Source organism: Clytia hemisphaerica, unplaced genomic scaffold, assembly GCF_902728285.1.
Source record: "Clytia hemisphaerica strain Z4C2 unplaced genomic scaffold, Clytia hemisphaerica genome assembly, whole genome shotgun sequence".
Taxonomy (NCBI): Eukaryota; Metazoa; Cnidaria; class Hydrozoa; order Leptothecata; family Clytiidae; genus Clytia; species Clytia hemisphaerica.
The window spans coordinates 1,094,606-1,109,480 of record NW_027103850.1 but is presented as its reverse complement, the minus strand read 5'-3'; the positions used below and the strand labels follow the sequence as shown (position 1 = coordinate 1,109,480).

General features: G+C 35.4%; 1 protein-coding gene across 4 annotated transcripts in view; it reads right to left on the bottom strand.

Moving 5' to 3' along the window:
• LOC136807611 (uncharacterized) overlaps positions 1-14,875 on the bottom strand; it is a 52,021-nt gene that overhangs the window by 1,526 nt on the left and 35,620 nt on the right. For all 4 annotated transcript variants that reach the window (XM_067064200.1, XM_067064203.1, XM_067064202.1 and 1 more), the window contains exons 7-14: positions 7,419-7,472; positions 5,989-6,141; positions 5,331-5,477; positions 4,615-4,728; positions 3,934-4,019; positions 3,244-3,382; positions 1,285-1,454; positions 521-608 (exon numbers count right to left, since the gene is read on the bottom strand). In XM_067064200.1, coding sequence (XP_066920301.1) covers positions 521-608; positions 1,285-1,454; positions 3,244-3,382; positions 3,934-4,019; positions 4,615-4,728; positions 5,331-5,477; positions 5,989-6,141; positions 7,419-7,472 — 951 coding nt within the window. The remainder of the gene's footprint in view (positions 1-520; positions 609-1,284; positions 1,455-3,243; positions 3,383-3,933; positions 4,020-4,614; positions 4,729-5,330; positions 5,478-5,988; positions 6,142-7,418; positions 7,473-14,875) is intronic.

The window sequence follows — 14,875 nt, the reverse complement described above, 5'->3', positions numbered from 1 at the left end:
AGCGGGCTATATGTATCAGTTCATAGATAACCGAGATAGCCGGCCGATAGAAAAAACTGTCTAAAAGTCCTAGATTAACAGGTTACACGCTTTTTTTTATAAGAATACACTTTAAGAATGTACATGATGAAAATGGCCAAAAAAATTAAGAATAATGTTAAAGATATCACCATCATGGAATTTGGCTACTCATGCTAAGAATGCCATTTTTAGAGTATTTTCAATTATAAATTGCCAATTACCCTCAAGTAAGGCATCCTTTCACAAAAATGCCATTTTATGCATGAGATGTATGTAGTAAATGTTAAATCTAATCTGAACTAGGATCCTAACCTAAGAATGCTGTAAGCATATTTTAGGATGATTTTCCCAAAAAAAGTTGAAAATATCCATAATGAAATGGACTTACACCATTCTTATACAAAAAAGCGTGTATCCATGTAAAATAACAATTTGTTAGACCCTTTTAGATCTTTCTTTCAGGTTGAAAAGTGTCATTTAAACTGACATGTAAACAAACCTTTAGAATCCATCATTGGGTATTGCGAATGTTCTGTCTTCTTCATCAGCTTCTTGAAATCAAATTCGATCCCATTCACATCTTCAAGCTAGAAAAAAAAGGACAGCACATCCGAGTAAGTAAATAAGTAAGTCTACGAATCGTAGTCTGAGGCGACCCGAAGGGTCCTCTTTCAATAGCTATCAACCCGAAGGTAAATCTCCCTGGATTGGCACATTTGCCCTTGATCCTTCTCTTAATTGCAAAGCATCAAGCTGAGAGGCATCTAATACCATTTCTATACTAAATACGAAACTGTATGTATGACCCGGCCTGGGATTGAAGCCACGGCCTTGCGTACCGTAGCTTGATGCTGTACCACTGCACTATGGTCGCTACGAGAATCTTAAAATGAAGAAAACGCGTAAGTAAGCGCTAATAAGCTTCCCGCGGGTTTAGCTTTCATACAAAAGCACAATCCATGAAGAGTGCCTGTGCAAATTTACAGAACTCTAATTTGAAGTATCGTTATGCTAAAATGTGCTAATCCGTTCCACTAATGTCTCGAATGGATTATCTAAGGTATGTGGACAATTCCCTTTTATAACATTTCCTTAGTACTTAGTTTTCCCCGTTAGAAAGTTTTTATGAGAGTATTTCGTTTCTCTTACTCGAATAATTACAACAACAACACTTCTCTTTGGTTTTCCATAGCATCTGTGTTCATTACAAAATCTATGTAATCTAATCTCGCATATCATGAGACTTTTTTCACTCACACATACCGAAAAGGAGAATCTGTCAGGATTATATTTAAATGTTGCTTGATGATCCGGTATAGAACCATCCCGGCATTTCCAGTATCGGTATGCTGTTCCGGGTGTCAGTAGTTGCCACAAGAAGAATCCCGTCAAAAGTGATAAGAAGAAGAAGGTTAATCCAGACGTCACGAAACCTGTAGAAAAAGACAAGAAATTTTTTGTTATTGTGTTATTTTCTTATAATGTCGGCAAAACATGACGATAAAAAAGTCGCTTGTTGACAACATTTTTGCCAACAAAAATAAGATTCTCGGTCGGTTGCGGGATTTTTTGACGGGCATTAAAATATTATTAGCTTTCAAATGAGGAGTGGCGTTGGGCAAAGGAAGCGCTGAGATGTATAGTTTCATAATCAAATTCTGACGATTTTGTCAATGCAAATATCGCGGGCTGAAAAATTTGAAACCTCTCGAGACTCATGTTTTATCAATATTTATTATCTGAGTGGGAGTTTGACTATGGTTGTCATTCGATAAGATGTAAATGATTAGGTTTTGAATTATCATAAAAGACTGAAAGGAATAAGACACCAAAAAAAAAGATTAGTGTCAACATACAGTGTGTTAGTCAGTCAATCTTCCGAGAAACAAAATATTGTAAATACCCTACAGAAATATGATACTGTAAACCCGGCCAACGCACACTTAATAGTGATCTTTAAGAGTTAAAAAACGCTCCAGCTGTCAAAAAATTTGGACAATTTCAAGCAGAGCCATAAAAAGATATATACTTTGGCCTAAAATATAACAAACGGTCTGATTTTGAAATCTGTAACTGTTAGAAAAGTTTAAAGGACATCGTTTAACAGAACTCCTACTATTTTCTTACGCACAAAGCAATTAAGTTTAGGTTAGGTTTGGACCTAGGAATATTGGGACAAATATTTTAGCTTGAGGATGATTTTTATAAAAATATTAAAAATATCCATAATGAAATGGGAATACAACATTCTTATAAAAAAACGTGAATATGACCCACTTTTCACTCGCATATTATATAACATCAAAATTCCCAGTAAAATTGGCAAAGATGATGATGTCAGTGTCTGACATTTATTTGGATAAACTCTTACGAATGTCAAGAAAGATTAAAAAACATAATAAGTTATATGTATTGCATAAACTGAATTCTAAGAAAAGTCATCAAAAAAATTTAGATGACAACATTGCAATTTTTTGAAGCTTTTGAAAACAAAAACAAGACCCGAAAGTACTCTCCCCACTTATCGAACTTAAGGGGAAAACCCTTTTAAAAGTTTATGATAAGACATCAGAATAACATCTATTGCCTAATAACCTGTCTAACCCCTTATATTTCGGCCACTTCCGTGCCGATGTCAATTTAAACCGACAAGACAAGATGCCATTGGAAGTATTGCCTTAAGGTTCACTTTTATTGACAATCCTAGATCGTTAAAATAGACGATGCACTGACGAACCGACACACTATTTTAAGTACATTATCGGTTTAAAGGATCGTTCGCAATAGTGAAGAAAAAATCCCCTTGGTGACGTAAATTTTTACCGACGAATTATTGTCGTCGTTATTATTACCAATAAGGTATTTGAAAGTTTACTTCCCCAATGAGCCCAAGCTTCGTACTCTATATCATAGCAAACAAAGCTTACCTGAAAAGAAAACAAGTCGGGAAAAGGTGACGAAAAATCTCTTATAAACGAAACATTAGCAAGCACTTTTTAAGAAGGCAGAGTGGAGTGACTGAAGCAATTTGGAATAGCCAACAGTTTTGACCCAAAAAAAATATCAAGGACGGTAAAAAAGTCAGTTAGTCAGTCAGTTAGAAGCTAATCGTCACCGTCGCAGAAAAACTGATACATAAACTCTCAATTTTTACTTGCAGACGGTTTGCAGACAAAAGAGGCCGCGCGGCTACGAGCGATCGCACTGTTACATGAAACTTACATCGTTTGAAATTGGTATTTGCTCTTGTCAGCTCCCTGATTCGTCTATCCCAATGATTTTCAAGCTTCTTGATTCGTTTGTTCAGAAGAATATGACTTGCTGTGTTTAACACTGAAACACCAGCGTTCACGAAACCAATCTGAATTGAAATTGAAATTTGTTTGCTTAAAACTAAGTAAGTCTGCAACGGTAGTCGGAGTGGACCCGAAGGCTCCTCTTTCAATAGCTACCCACCCGAAGGCGCCATTACTTCACTCTGGATTGGTCCACTTATGCTGAGCATCAAGCAGAGATAAAGCATATCTTTGTATGAAATATGACCCGGCGTGGGATAGAACACACAACCTTGTGCACCGTAGCCGGCTACTCTACCCTTGCACTATCCGGTCGCCTGCAGAAAAGCAGTTCTAATAATATCAAATATATTAGTTAGCTTTTCTCAGGGTGTTTGTTGCTCCAGAATATTCCTAATTATATTTTAAGCAATGTGCTAAAGTGCTCCACTCGGGGTACGCTTATTGGAGACGAAATCGGATATATTGCCCACCGAGCCATGAAACTGACCTTTGGAATCTGAAAGCAAAAGATTTTATATCTATACTGGTATTTATTACTTTATTCAAACAAACCGAAAAAGGTGAGAGTTAGGCGGCGACGAGGGAGAGGTAGTAAAACAGGGGCGTTTGGTACCTGGTGTTGATGGGCGGCATCATGATCTTCAAAGGCGTATCCGATTAACGAATCATCACTGATATCGTGCGTCTGTGAGTGATAGCCTACAAAATGAGATTATATTTGTTAGATCTAGTTTCCAAGATTTCGATTTTCAAGCGAGGCTGCATTAAACTTTCAATAAATTCAAGTTCCTTTTAAGTTAGTTGGTTTATTTATCTGATGGCTGTGGACGTAGCCGGGAGTAAGGGAAACTATCCCCTTTTCTATTTGAGCTAGGCCTGGGAGGTCGAATAGTGAGATGGAGCACCACATCTCCTCTTAGCCCCCATTAACCTACCCCCTACATTAAACCCAATCGAAGCTACTCATTCGTTGAGATGACAGTGACCAGGGATTGAACCCACAACCCTTGAATTGTAAGGCGAATGCTCTTCCGACTGAGATACTCGGTCATTTTTTTATTGGTCTGATTCATCATTCAAATTGTTAATTTATTACTCTTGGTATTCATGAGACACAATCTTTTATACAGAAACACCAGAAAAATACTGGGCGTTTGCCACCCGTTCCATTGTTTGAATCTAAGACTGGTGGCAAACACCGGGTGTTCTTCGGGTTTTTCCGTATAAAAGATGACGTCATAAATATCAAGAATATAGCGTAACTAGATATTTTTAAAGAGTGTGGACTCTTTACCTGAAACTGCGACTCCAGGTTCACTTTTGGATGCGTAGAGCGGATCATTGGCGTTCACTTTCCCAAGAACTTTGACAGGAACTATACCAAGCATACAGATTGTCTCTGTCATCACTAGAATATATAAAAGAGTTTATTCTATCTACACTTTTGAGGACGGCAGAGCGACTGATCAGTTTTGATCCGCACATTCGAGGACGGTAAAAGCAATTATGCTGTCCTCAATCAGTCTAGCCCAGGGTCCACTTAAAACATTTTTTATAGACTGGATGGCGCGATTATGTGACCCGGTAGTATATGGTCAACTTCAAGTAGCTGTTTTGTTATTTTGATTTAAAATTCTTTTCAAAATGGTAACCTCGTCAAATGCTCCTAGTCTACTTCACTGGACTCATAAAAAATTATTAGAAAGCAAAGTTCAGCCAGAAGTAGACTCTAGTCTAGTCTACAATCAGTCGTGATTTAGACCAATCAAAAACAAATGGTCTATGCTTCAGAAAACATAGTATACATATGAAAGAAAAGTCACGAAAGGGAAAGCGTCCCATCAAAATCCCAACAAAACAGTTTCTTGGGATAAGATCAGTCAAAAATTAAGGGGAGAGGCATTAGGCTTACATACAAGGGTACTTGAACCCGACTATCATCATTCTTCCGGATGGGAGATTGGCCCGATCTTTAAGGGTTTTAGAGCAGGCGTCCCCACAAAGACTTACCATTGGGGTCTTTAGGTTTCATGGCTTCCAGATATTGTGACCGTGTAATGACACCTTTAAGAGAAGCACTGGGAGCGGTGGCTGCAGTCAGTTTCTTGATCATCATTTTGTTTTCTTTCGTACAATGGAATAAACCAATAACTTCGCCTGGCAAAAAATTAAGAGTACAGTTTAGAGCAAATTTTCTTGCACACCAAAACTAAAACACTCATGCACATTGATATCAATGGAAAGACAATTTTGAAAACGAGCCTCCAAATTAATCTTTAGAAAAGTGATTTCATATTGTTCATGACGTAATGTTTTCTACAGAAACGCTCTATTTCTTACCAGCAGTGGCAAATTTAAAAAATTTACGCTATGAAAAAAAATTGTTTAAAATCTTCCACTACTGGCGAAAAATCGGGATGTTCCCGTAGAAAATATTACAGAATGAATATCATGAATAGGCCTTTTCATGAATTATTTTGAGTGCAACGACTGCCTCGTTTTGAAACCATTACCAAGGTGATTATATCCCTCGAGACTTCAAGTATTACTTTTATCAATAGACTTCTTATGGACTCCTCTGGGAATCAATTGCCATAGCAATATATCGAAAACGAGGAAAGTGTTGTTTGTCATGTAATTTATGAAAATGTCTATTGTGTATATATACCTTCTTTAAAGAATTCATCGCAATCTTGAATCGGGAAATGGTACGCGATGTCTCCCTGGTGTGTTTGTATAGTGTTACCGATCACGATGTTACCAACCTCCAAACTCTTCGTTTTGATGTGATTAGCAACAATGGTACTCGCGTGGATGACATCTAGTAGTAAAAGAGATTTAAAGATTGACAATAGATTGACATGGATGTGGAGCAAGATTGGTCAGAAAGAAGAAAAGAAAAAAGTTTTTTTGCTTTTGTCAGCATAATATAACAATAGGCAGACACTATCCTGATATGAAATATGTGTCTGATATAAAACGGGAACACTTATATAAAAATAAAACCTTTAAAGGAATTCATTAAAATCGATACTATAGGTTGATAGGTCTTATCTAAAGATGATCCAAATAATTTCAACCCTTTCCGGACGAGAGAATTGCCTTTTTTGAAAAAAAAAGCAAAATATTTCGCATGTGTCGAGACGATCGTTATAGTTGGTACGACGCCTCGAATTGACCTATCTTACTCAACAAGTTCTACTCTTTCAAACGGTAGCTGAAGGAGTTCTTGGGAAGGCTCTAAAGATAAACCGGCATGGGCTACCCCATTCCTCGTGCGTCCGGAAAGGGTAAAGGAAGTACCGCACTTACCCTTAACAATCCAATCGCTCCCTTAACAATCAAAAACACTAAAATCGCAAAATACCGCAAAAGAATGGCTATACCGCAGCAATATCCGAATTTTGGCGCTTTTGATTGTTAAGGGAGCTTTTGGATTGTTTAAGGTAAATACAGTTATTTTGGTTATTAAAGTTATTCTCCGGGCAGCCTGTCTGGCTGACAACGGACTGGGTGGAACAATGTAAGGGATGGGGATTCCAGCCGGGAACCCCTGGTTTGTGGTGACAACGTCTCAGACCATCCGGCCATCGCTCATACATTCATACACATTATCTACCTTCAGCTTATTCTCTACCAGTCTAGGGGTATATAGGGGACCCTTTATTATCACCCCCAACTCATCGAACTGACAATTGTTGGTCATCAATCAGAAAGTGAGGAAAACTCCCTGAAGAAATTAATTTTTTTTGTATGGTCTATGTGCTGCTTATGAAATAACTTTCCGCGGCGGCAAAGACTGTTTCAACGTTTATGTAGCGTTTTACAGCTGTTACCTCTAGTTTAGACGGTCGAATTTCTGCCATGCCTTTTCGTCTAGTTATTAGAGTGAGCAAAAAGTGGACAATCAAAATCTTTGCTCGAAAAAGATTGAAAGAAGTCATTGCATTGATGTCAAAAGAGGGCAAAGCATTGACTTTAGGCAGCCGAAATTTTTACCCATCTTAATTCACAGTCAGAATAGGCAAGGCGAAAAGTGGGCCGTCTCAACCACAGTTTATGGACATCTAATGGACGTTATTTGGACGTTTTACGAACCTTCATCTCCTGTTGTTCCATAGCCTGATGATCCTGAAGGTGAATGAACTTCCCCTGTAATGAAAAGAAATTAAAATCGATCAAATAAACCATTCAAAATTTGAAACTGGAGACTGTTAATTTAATAGACCTTTTAATAAATTACGTCACAAACATCACTTGCCTCGGTTTGAAATTATTGCCACGGTGATTAACTCCCAGTGGATTTTATTAAAACTATAGACTAGTAAACTAGTCGTTGAAAACAGACTCATATACAAAAAATCAAGCTCCAAATAAAAAGAATCGAAGGGGTGAAGTTGCTTCTCTTTTCTGAATTTCAACGACTAGAACGACAGAAATCTGTATGTCTCTCCTTACGATTTTAGGTGAAGAAAAAAAGGCGTTGGAAGTAGCTTCTAGTCGGTTATTTTCCTTTTCTCTCACGCACGCTGAATATTTAATTAGTGTTTACATTATTTCATTGACAGTTTTATTATACAGTATGTGGCCCCCAAAACGGCGATCAAATTTGAAATTTCTCTCAAATCTAGAGGAAAAGAGATTTTACAATTTTTTTTCTGCATGAAAACCTTTAACATCTCTACTTTATTTCCTGGAAGTTCTTTTTCAAAATTTTCAATTTCAACAATATTTTTCAATCGCTTAAAGATAGGTAGCTTTTTTCTAATGGCCCCCAAAACGGAGGTTTGAAATTTTAGCGATTTCTCGAGATATCTTTAAGATATGAATACAAAATTTTGACCATAGTTTTAGAATATGATTTAGAGGGTCGTGGGCATAAATTTATTTGATAAAATTTTTACAGTATACCCCTGGTTGTCAAAATGCAGGTTTGGGGCCCCCAAAACGGAGGTGTAGTAGCTAAAATCAAATTATTAAGCCCAGTGGTAATAGGGGGAAAAACTATGAACATATTTGTGTTTTCCCATAAATTTACGACCCGATGGATGTAAAATTTATGATTTTTATGAAATATTTCAAGATTTTCGATATTGTAAAGTCCAAACTGAAAATTTAGAAATTTTCAAAATGACAATTTTGATTTAACAACGTCCTAATCAAGTTTTTGAAAACAAATCTCTTTTGAAAATAGTTCCATTCATGTATGGAATAAGCTGTGAAAATTTTAGAAAAAAAGCTTAACTGAAACTGAAAATATTAAGCTTTAAAGATATTTTTCTCCTATATTTTGCAAAAAAATGACAGAACTTGCCGTTTTTGCTGATTCAGCGACAAATTTTATATATAATGTTAATTTTTTGTTATAAACTATCAACTCAAGGTGATAGGAATAGAATTCCAAGATTTTTTGCTTTTTCTCATATTTAGAATTTTCGGTTTTGTCAATGCTGATTCTAGGGCTCCAAAATACTGGTTGACCTTCAAGATGCTATATCTTTTACCCAGCCTCTAAAGCCACAGATGTATTTGCATCTTCTGAACGGCATTAGGTGTAGAAAGTTTCCTATACCCCGTTTTCATAACTTATTTTCAATATCCAAGGAGCTAGAGTGAGTTATATGCAATTTTTATCTAATTTTGGTGTTAAAATATTTCCTTTAGACGCAAATATATTATTTTGAATCCGTCTCAAACCAGCAAAAACATGCTCATTTTTAAGTATAACCATCATTCTTTCAAAATAAACAAAAATCGTTTAATTCTGATAAATCTACAAGTCAGAATCTTCATTTTAATGAAAACCTCCGTTTTGGGGGCCGTCTCCGTTTTGGGGGCCATATACTGTAAGGTTATAAGTAATAACCGACTAGTTTACTAGTCTATTAAAACTACTTTCTATTCACAAAAAAATCATTTTTAATATCTCAAAGGACATAATCGCCGTTGTAATTGTTTGAATGCGAGGCAAGTGATATTCTTGACGTAATTTATGAAAAGGTCTATTGGTAAGTAAAATAAGTCTACAACCACAGTCGGTGAGGACCCGGAGGCTCCTTTTTCAATAGCTATCTACTCACTTACCCTTGATCATTTTCTTAATTGCTGAGCATCAATGAGAGAGGCATCAAGTACTATTTCCGTACCAAGTACGAAATCTTTGGTATGACCCGGCCGAGGGATGAACCCACGACCTTGCACATAGTAGCATGTTGCTCTACCACTGCACTACGGTCCTTAGTAAATGATTCATCTTTTCAGGAAATAAACAAGGCTTCATACCATACTCTATGTAAAGAAATACACTAAAGCCCCAACTTTTAATAGGATTCGAAAAACTTGATATAATTCACGTTACTTCATCACGTTACTTCATCACAATATGGAGAGCTGTTTGTAGAAATATTCACTCGATTATTTTATTGATAAAATTTAACATTATCATTCGGTAAATTCAATTATCATTCGGTAAATTCAATATTATCATTCGATAAATTCAATATTATTATTCGGTAAATTCAATTCTCATTCGGTAAATTTAATATTATCATTCGGTAAATGCAATTTGCATTTGGTAAATTCAATTATCATTCGGTAAATTCAATCATCATTCGGTAAATTCAATTCTCATTCGGTAAATTCATTTTACATTCATTTCAAAGTTTTCATTTGATTTCTTTCATTTGGTTTGATAGAAGTTTAATCTCATTCTGCAGGAAATTCAATATTTTATTTTATTAATTTATTCAACCATTACTTTTAAAGGCAACACGTCATTTTTCATGTGGGTTAGAATCGCAACAGATAAAACCGACGTTTTTGTGACTTTTTTAACACGTAGTAATATCCCCCATGATGCAACGGGTGGGTAGGGTAAAAGGGAAAACAAAATGTGCACTTTTTGATGAATACCCAGATTGCTCACGAGAATTTTTTGACCCGCATCCCACGCGACCGTATTTAATCGCCCGCGCATGTATGCTGTGTCCATCGCAAGAACAAGATTCTCCTCTCTTGAGACTTTAAGAAGATTGGAAAGTGTCTTAATCATCCCAGATGAAAATAAGGAATATTTATGTAATCAAATTTATGGATGTAGTAAGTAAGGGTGGCTGAGTGGTTAAGGCGATGGTTTGAAGTACAGGCGGTGATCTGTTTTGAGAGTTTGAATCCCATACAGTGCGGTGATGTTTGTGTTATTTTGTCAGTGTTGAACAAACTTTTCTGGTTTTATAAGCCATGACTTCGTGTTGGATACGCACGAATCAGACGGATTAAAATGTCGTTCTTTCTCCAAAAAGGAGATGGCTATGACGTAGAGACGGCAAGACACGCTCTGCACCGAGACATGATGATCGATGAATCTCCATCAATTGAATTTACAGAATGAGAATAGAATTTACCGAATGAAAATAGATTTTACCGAATAAAAATAGAATTTGATTGATAATAATAATAAAGAATTTACCGAATGAAAATAGAATTTATTTTGAATGATAATAAAATTTACCGAATGATAATTGAATTTACCGAATAATAATTGAATTTACCGAATGCAAATTGCATTTACCGAATGATAATATTGAATTTACCGAATGAGAATTGAATTTACCAAATGAGAATTGAATTTACCGAATGATAATTGAATTTACCGAATGAAAATATTGAATTTAATCAAAAAAATAATCGAATGAATATTTCTACAAACGGCTCTCCATAGTATCTTCTATATTTCACAAGAGCGCTCCTAGGCTATTCTTTGATGAATTTCATTTAGACCTCAAAAGAGAGACTACTGCATTGAGATGACGTCTATTATCTTTTGAATGTACCGCAAAAACTTCAAAAGTTGAAAGTGACGTCTAATCAAATCAAATCAATCAAATCAAAAGTGATTTATTCGCATGCATAAAATATATGAAAATTGATACAATGGAGTTTATAAACTAAGAAAAATTAAGCAGGCCAGGAAATTACCATCCAATAGACGCGAACGTCTAACCAGAGGGATGGCAACCTGTTTCCTGGACTCGGACGGTGAGGACTCAGATATTTGAAAATTCAGAAAAAAACTAGCTAAATTAAATAATAAAGAGTCAGATTAACTAATAAAAAATAATAACAATTATGCTAACAATAATAAACTATCAAAACTACAAAGTCTTAACGGGCTTCAAAGATTTTGGACTGGGTATTTGCTTTGATTTAGTGTACATGTTTTAAGTTGAGTCAGTTTAGAAGAAAATCATTAATTTGCTTTTACAACATATGAGGAGACAGATTTTTTAGGTCTTTCTTTAATAGGAGTTGGTTCCAATTTAAGAGTGATTGGTATTGAATGGACTTCACACCAAAGTTTAGTGTTCTTGCTTAATCAAAAGCTAAAGTTAATCATGACCAGAAAACATCTCACGCATGTAAAGTTTTCACCAATTATAAGGTTTGATAGTTGTTATCGATCAATAAATCAAATTGAATAAGAGAGGGTAACCACTGACCTTCATAAACCTTGGACTAAGCTACATACACCATATTTGATTGGAGTTTTTAGAAAAGTGGGACCTTAATGGTAGCACTACTCACGGTGGGTCAAGTTGTAGTTTAAGGAAAATTTGCAAGAAGTGGTAACAATCAAAGGGGTACCACTATTAAAAATTTCCGACCAAATATTCTGTTAGGCAAGGATCGAGAAAATACCACCCGGGATTATATAGAGCTCGGCGGCGGATTGAACATGTTACGTAGCAGTGTGCAAATTACAGAGAGAAAAAGATAGTCGACACGGCGGTATTATTATTAAATTAAATGTTATTTTTATTCTTATTACCTCCACCAAAATTTGAAGATACACCAATAGTTGATGAGAGTCGATTTTTGCCAACTACTGGTATCGTGTATTTTAGAGACCGGCTCCAAATTACCCTTTTTGCCTAAACTGAAAAAAGTTACCACAAAATTTTCAGCAAAATAGGGTCACAGGTAATACTGAAAGTAAGCATTTTTGGTAAAATAAAGACCGATCTGTAAAATTCCCACCACACATTTAACCAAACTTAAATTTGGCAAACTCTTGATAGTTAATATCTATCACTGGTGAAAGTTTCAAATAAAAAGCTTCAACAGTTCCTGAGTTCCAGTGACGGCCGATGTTTTAGTTTACAGAGTAGTCTGCAAAGTACCATGTACTCAAAGGACCAAATTTTTCCAAACAACAAATTTCAGTCAAATCAAACGAGCCAATCGGTAAATACTTTATTTTAGTAAAAATTTACAAACGATAGGCGGTGGCCGATGAAATTTTTCAAATTATCTCCAATTATCCATATTATCTTACAATTTTAAGGTCAAAGCAAAAGAGTTTGTGAATGTTGATATTTAAAGTTTGAAGGGAGGGTGGGGTTCGAGGAAAAATATCTGAAAGGGTTGATGAAATTGGCACCCCAGTTTAAGTGCAATAAAAATAAAATAAATTATAAAGAGCACTAATTACAAGTCATAAACATTTACATTTAACTTTTAAAGCTTTTAAAACATTTTCGTAAAAGTCAAACTCATCGTGATTTTCTAAACAGCCCCTTTGCAATTCTACGGAGTTTTTTGTCTTTGTACATGTAAATGCAGGGATTAGCACAACTATTCCCAAGAAAAATCATATTGGTTATTTGATATAAGTAACCGCTTTCAATCACACCACAAGCATACAGAGTGTGTGAGAAAATGGTTAAACATGTACATGCGAAATAGACACCAATCAGCCAAAGTGAGCACCGCACAAGCTTCTTAGAGATGCGCTCTGTTACTTGGGCATTCAATTCTTGTTGGATTGTTGAGTTTGCTCTTACGGCGACCCGTTTTCTTGATTTCTTGAAGACACATAAGATCATGAGGTATAGCACTGGTAAAGATATAATCGTGGTGATGATAATGGCCAAAGAAATATAACTGTTGAGTACATTTCCTAGAATCACATTGATAAGCATCGGGAAGGCTGGTACAAACCAACACAACACTATTAAGATCCATAACCGCTTCTCTGTTATGAGATCATCAAAAGTGCTTGTTCTTGAAATCTTGAGATATTTGATAGCGGCTAACATGATGATTGTCAAAGATGAAGTTGAGGTCATGCTTAACAGGACCAAGCCAAAAATCCTCATGGCGATTGGGAATGATCCAAAATCAAATGTCCAAAAGTCTAGCCACGGATAAACTGGATATACAGTGATTGAAACCAAAGCATCGCAAACAGCAAGTGATAATAAAATCAGATCAATCTTATCTCGATCGTTCGAACTTTGATTCTTTTTATAAATACTGATTATGGAGACTATATTCCCAATGCCACCAAATATTGTCATCAAACCATAACATATGGTCATAAATATACGGAATTGAACAGGTAGACAAATACCGCACAAATAGCTGCTATTCATGATGAAGAACTGTGTAGCCTCCAATCCTACTCATCAAATGACAACAAGTCTATCAGTTTTTTATCATTATAAGGTTTCATGGAATAAACGCCCCCTCAAATAACATAACTAATACGGTATTTCTCACTATGCTATCTTTGTCTTTCCTGGTATTAATTTTTACTGAAATGCTAATAATCTTTTTACCTATCTAAAAGCACATTCTTTTTGATAGCTAGTTCTGCTTCCTCGTCACAAAACAACTTTCCTAAGAAATTGGCTGTTTTTGAGGCCACAAAGTCAAAAATTGTTAACAACTTTTTCTGAATAATTCGGCCATCGAAGCCATCGAAGTTCTTATCTAGTTTGTTCTTATACAAAATAGTGTACTGTATAATTAAAGTGAAAAATCAGTTATTCCAAATTAAAGATATTAATCAAAGCCATTCTAACGCATAATAATACCGTTTAACACACGTTTAGTTGCATTATATTTCCACTCCTACATATAATATATTTTGCAGTATGATCGGAAAATCGCCATTTAGAGGTAATAAACGTTATCTGAGGAGATTAAAATAGAAAATTTTAAAATTATTCATTTTGTACATTTTGCATGCAATTAGTTTTTTAAGAAAGCCCACTCACTTTAACAAATTAAAGTAACTAAATTGTTTTTTACAACTCCTAACCTGGGTCGATTCGACTCTGGTCCAAAAAATACACCTTTTTTTATAAGGAACCTTAAAGGTTTTGTTTTTTAATAAGAGTGATATCATTTGCTTACTCATCAATTTTAATTTACAAGCTTTTTGATATTGATTTGACACGGATGTGGAGCAAGAGTGGTCAGAAAGAGGAAAAGAAAAACATTTCTTGCTTATATCACCGTAACATAACAATAGCAACACACTGTCCTGATATGAAATATGTGTCTGATATGAAACGGAAACACTTATGTAAGAATAAAACCTTTAACTTGGCTTCGATCCTGGAGTTTCTGATTTTTCCTAAGAATTTCAGCTTCAAAGTTCCTTATCGAATTCCTTGTCCCCTTATTGTCTTGGCTGCTAAGATTGGATTTGCTAAGTATGTAACAAATGTATAAGTATAACACTGAACTACAGTAAAGAAAAAGATGTT